The 4716-nt window shown below is 66.1% G+C and overlaps 1 protein-coding gene across 2 annotated transcripts in view; it reads right to left on the bottom strand.

The window, feature by feature from the left end:
* Window positions 1-4711, bottom strand: part of ESPN (espin) — an 11895-nt gene extending 7184 nt beyond the window's left edge. For both annotated transcript variants that reach the window (XM_041476653.1, XM_041476654.1), the window contains exons 1-7: window positions 4418-4711; window positions 3410-3603; window positions 1012-1198; window positions 744-926; window positions 531-662; window positions 255-429; window positions 1-164 (exon numbers count right to left, since the gene is read on the bottom strand). The exon at window positions 1-164 is cut by the window's left edge and continues 4 nt beyond it. In XM_041476653.1, coding sequence (XP_041332587.1) covers window positions 1-164; window positions 255-429; window positions 531-662; window positions 744-926; window positions 1012-1198; window positions 3410-3603; window positions 4418-4711 — 1329 coding nt within the window. The remainder of the gene's footprint in view (window positions 165-254; window positions 430-530; window positions 663-743; window positions 927-1011; window positions 1199-3409; window positions 3604-4417) is intronic.
* Between the last annotated feature and the right edge of the window lie 5 nt (window positions 4712-4716).

Genomic DNA, 4716 nt, shown 5'->3' with positions numbered 1-4716 from the left:
GGGTGGTGGCGGGGGGAAGGCAGGGGGTGGTGGCGGCGGGGGACCCTCGCCTGCTGGGCCCCGGCCCCGTGGCCGCATCTCAGGGTCCAGCATGTCCATGTACGCCTGCATGTCCGCCAGCGCCGGCTCAGGCACCCCTGCGCAGGGCAGGGGGTCAGGGGGGGCTGGACCCGCACCCCCCGTCCCGCGCCCCCTGGCCCCGCACTCACGGGCGGCGGGGGCCCCTGGGGGGCCGCCCCTCTTCTCCCCGGTGCTGGACTGGCTGGAGTGGCAGGAGTCGTAGTTGGAGAGGGTGCTGGCAGGGGAGCCCACCTCGAAGCGCGCCTGGGGCACCGACGCCGTGGTGTTGGGCGATGACATGCCCGAGTCGGGCTGTCGGCATTCCCCATCCGCCGAGGGGTCTCGTGACAGCACGCGGTGCTCCACGCTCTGCTGGCACAGCCGAGGGCTCAGGCAGCAGGACAGGGGTGGGGACGCCCTGCGTGCTCCCTGTGTGCTCCCCACACCCTCATCCCCGGGCACAGCCGTACCATGTTCTCCACGGTGCGCAGGTACTGGGCGCAGTGGCTGTGGCCATTGTAGTCGGCGAGGTCAGCTGCTGTGTAGCCATCCTGGTCACGGATGCTGAGGTCGGCACCGTTCACCACCAGGATCTGGCAGCACTGAGGAGAGTGGGGATGCATGGCAGGGCTGGAAGGAAGGGCTCCCCTTGCCCTGACACCCTGTTGGCCACCAGCACCCACCTCCAGCTCGCCATTCTCGGCGGCATCATGCAGCGGTGTGCCGCCCCAGCCGTCGGCAGTGATCTCCCCGCCGTGCAGCAGCAGCCAGCTCAGCACCTTGGCGTGGCCGCGGCTGGCGGCGAAGTGCATGGCCGTGGCCCCCTCGGCATCCCGCTCCGACAGGCTCACTGTCGTGAAGCTCATCTGTGTGGGCAGGCGGGCTGAGCACTGGGCACTGGCACTCTGTGCCACACACTGTGCCACCACTCCGTGCCCGGACAGCGCTTACCAGCCATACAATGACGGTGTTGTGGCCCATCTGGGCGGCGGCGTGCAGAGGGGTCATGCCATCATAAGCGCGCGCGTGGGGGTCAGCCCCACAATCCTGCACCAGGTACTGGATGATCTCCAGATGGCCTTCCTGGCAGGCGAGGTACAGCGGGGTGGCCCCTGTCTTGGTCTGGGCACTCAGCGTACTGAAAGTGGGGCACAGCGCCCGTCACTTGTGGCCACTGCTACTGCCAGGGCTGGGACAGGGGGCAGGCAGGACACAGGGATATGGGGGCTTGTGGGACACAAGGAATATGGGCAGGTGCAGGGGAGACAACTGTGGGCAGGCAGGGCAGTGCCAGGGCTGGGAGCTGTCCACCCCATGGCTTCCCATAGGTCCCTGTGCTGCTGTGGTGGCTGCAGCTGCAGCGGGAGGTCACTAAGTTAATCAGCCTGCTTAGGCTAAGCTCCTTCCTCCGGCTGTTTTTGGACACTGCAATTTAGTCGTATTTTAAAGTAAGCTGCTTACACAGCACCGGCCGTGGAGCCGGTGGGGAAAGGCCAACCTGCACCATGGTGCTGCCCAGCCCAGCTGCTGGGTGCTGGTGTCCCCTCGCTGTCCCAAAAGGCTTTGGCATCTTTGTGCCTCTCATCCTGAGTTGTGTATCCCAAATTGCACAACTCAAATCCCGAATCCCATATCTTTTACCCCACATACCCCATAGACCCATAATCTGCACCCCACATCCCATATCCTTCCTCCCGACCCCACAGGAAGGTGTTTTATTAAGCGCTCCATAAAAAAAAACCCCTGTTGAATATTTAAAAAAGGAAGAGCAATAAATACTCTGCTCTGTTATCGCAACGATCGCAGGCCCTAAATAATTGATCCCTGTAACTGTGAGACGGGCTGTGGCCAGCACTCCCTTCCCGCTGTGCCTTGCGTGCCGTGCCACTGAGTGCCTGCCCCGGGTCCAGCAGTGCCAGGCTGGCACAGCCCTGTGTGCTCCACCAGCAGGGGCTGGGCATGGGGCTTGGGGTGCAGGAGACAGCACAGGGTCAGTCCCTGATTCCCATTTCTCAGTAATTGGGAAGGGGTTAAGCCACTTGGGCACCACCACTAAACTGCTTTGCCAGATGGCTGAGACCCCATGCTGGGCCACCGGCTGCCGGGGGGCCCGCGGTGGATGCGAAGGTGGGCTGGGAGCGCCAGCATCCCGCAGCGGCACCAGGGATTGGATTTCGCAGCTGTAACGGAGCCTCCGGGCAGGCGTGGAGCTGGGAGCAGGGCCAGCCCTAAATAATTCAGGGGGAAGGCGGTGACAGCAGCGGAACAACCCCGGCAAGCAGCGTGAAAGGCAATGCGAGCGCCGTGCCACACCTGGGCTGACACAGTGGGCATCGAGCAGGAGCAGTGACTGGTTTGGGGCTGGACTCGGGCAGCAGGGATTAATCCCAGAAGTGCTCAGGGCTAAGCTGGCACACCTGGGGCAAGGAGATAAAGAACTGGGGCTGGGGCAGCTCTGGCCAGTAAATGCCATGGGATCCAGGGATCTCTGTGGCCCTGCCTGGAGAAAAAGTTGCAGGACTCTGGTGTTGTGGCACCCAGAGACAGAGGGGTGCCGAGTGCTGGTTCACGTTCCGCTGCCTCAGGACTCCCTGGATGCGAGAGAGCTGTGCAATCCCTCTTATCCACAACCCTGGAGCCTTCCAGGGACAATGTGGAGCAACAGCGCATCCCCCCGGCTCTGCTTTGGCCGGGTCTGTGGGTTATTTCTAGTGGCCTCTGCCCACCACAGGAAATCGGATTAGCGGCCACCTAATCACCTGCTGCAGCCTCGTGGCGAGGCCCGGCATCGCGGGCCCCGTGGGCTGCTATGCCATGTAACCGGGGGACCAGCCCGGGCCCAGGTACCGCTCAGGAGGAAAAGCGGGGATGCTGCCGCGACGGAGCCGTCCGAGAGAGGCTGCCATGTCCAGCAATGCCCACGGACCTGGGCAAGCGGAAAGGTCGTCTCCGGCGCGGGGAGCAGCCTCTCCTCGGCGGTCAGCCTAATCCATTTACATAACAGCGGGCGGACAAAGGCGGCTGTGTTATCGCCCCGCGCCAGGAGCCGACTCAGCGGCCAGTGACAATATTTCTGCCAGCGCTCGCCCCTCTCCTCCTCTCCCTTTCTTTCTGGACCATAAAGAAGGTGCAGCTGGCTGCCCAGCCTGATAAGGTGGCCGCGTTGCCCTTGGAGCTGGGGGATCAGGGTGGCTGCAGCATTCGTCCCCAATGCTGGCACCTTGCCCAGTGGCTGGAGGGAGGGTTGGGGCCACAGCAGGCACCCTGTTCTCCCACTAGCCCCTCTCCTGCTGGTGGGCGCCAAGCTTCCGGCAGACCCTATCTCGCTGCCAGCAGTGAGGGCCGTTACCTGGGGCAGTGTCCCAAGAGGAGTCGCAGGGAAGGGAAATCCCCTTTCACCGCGGCGTAGTGGACGGGCAGTGCTCCCGTGTTGGTGGCTGCCGTGGGATCGCTGCCTCCAAAGCGGAGGAGCCAGTCGATCACCTCATGGTGACCGAAGCGGGCTGCCAGGTGTAGGATGGTGGCACCAGAGTTGTCTGTGTCCTGCAGGAGGAAGTGGGACGGCTGTCAGTACCAGGCACCAAGCCCTTCCGGCAAGGGGGTTGGCGACCGCAGGCGGCCGTGGGGCATCCCTCAGCCCGGAGCTGGTGCCAGGCGGGTGGTGCGGCCAGGGTGGAGTTCCTGTCCGTACGGAGCGGGGCTGGAGCAGGAGCACAGAGCATTGGAGCGACCGTGGGACCAGCGTGTCTGCCCTCCGTCAAGGGCCTGCGTCCACACACAGTGAGTGCAGCACAATGCCCTCCTTGTTCTACTGGCCGCGGAGCCCCTAACCGCGGCAACTTGCAGCCGAGCCCCGCTGTGCCGCCGGCCCGTCCGCCCTCCACGCTCGCTGGGGCGCGGGTAGCGCTGGCCCCTGGCCAGGAGGTCGCCGATGCGTGCTTACCCCTTCCTTCCCGATTAATCTCCACTCCCAACCCCGCCGCCGCCTCCTCTTCCTTCGGCCGTCACATGTCTTTAACTCTCGGCCGGCCCCGGGGCAAGCCGCTTACCGCCGCGGTCACGGCGTTGTGTAACCCCGGGAGGGGGCGGCAGCCCCGGGGAATATGTGCTGCCCTCGAGGCTGAACCCCTCCGGGATGCCGGGGACTCTCCGGGTCTGTCGGATGCCGGCCGCTATGCACGGTGGACCCTGCCCGTGCCGGCTAGGACGGACTCCGGCTCGCCGTCGGCGGAGTTGGAAGCACCACGCGTGACCATCTCCCCGCGCCCGCAACCACCCACACGGGACCGCGGAACGCCTCCCCGGCCGCCCGCGCCACCGAGGGACCCTCCGCCGCCCCCCGCGACCCCGCTCGCACCTGCACGCCGCAGCCCCCCTGCGTGAGCAGCCATTGCAGACAGGCGAGGTTGCCGGTGGCGGCGGCGTCGTGGGCTGGCGTGGCCCCGTTTCGCGCCCGCGAGTCCCCGCGGAGCGCGGCCTCGGCCGCCAGGTACCGGAGGCAGGCGAGGCGACCGGCGCGGGCAGCGTGGTGCGCGGGGGACGCGCCCAGGGCGTCCCGCAGCCCCGGCCGCAGTAGCCCGGCCGCCCGCAGCCCCCGAAGCGCCTCCACGTCGCCCTGTCGCGCCGCCTGCAGCGCCCGCTCCAGCGCCATCCCGG

Source organism: Pyrgilauda ruficollis, unplaced genomic scaffold, assembly GCF_017590135.1.
Source record: "Pyrgilauda ruficollis isolate IOZ18807 unplaced genomic scaffold, ASM1759013v1 scaffold39, whole genome shotgun sequence".
NCBI lineage: Eukaryota > Metazoa > Chordata > Aves > Passeriformes > Passeridae > Pyrgilauda > Pyrgilauda ruficollis.
Note: the sequence above shows the minus strand (reverse complement) of the source record. Positions and strands in the feature narration are given on the sequence as shown.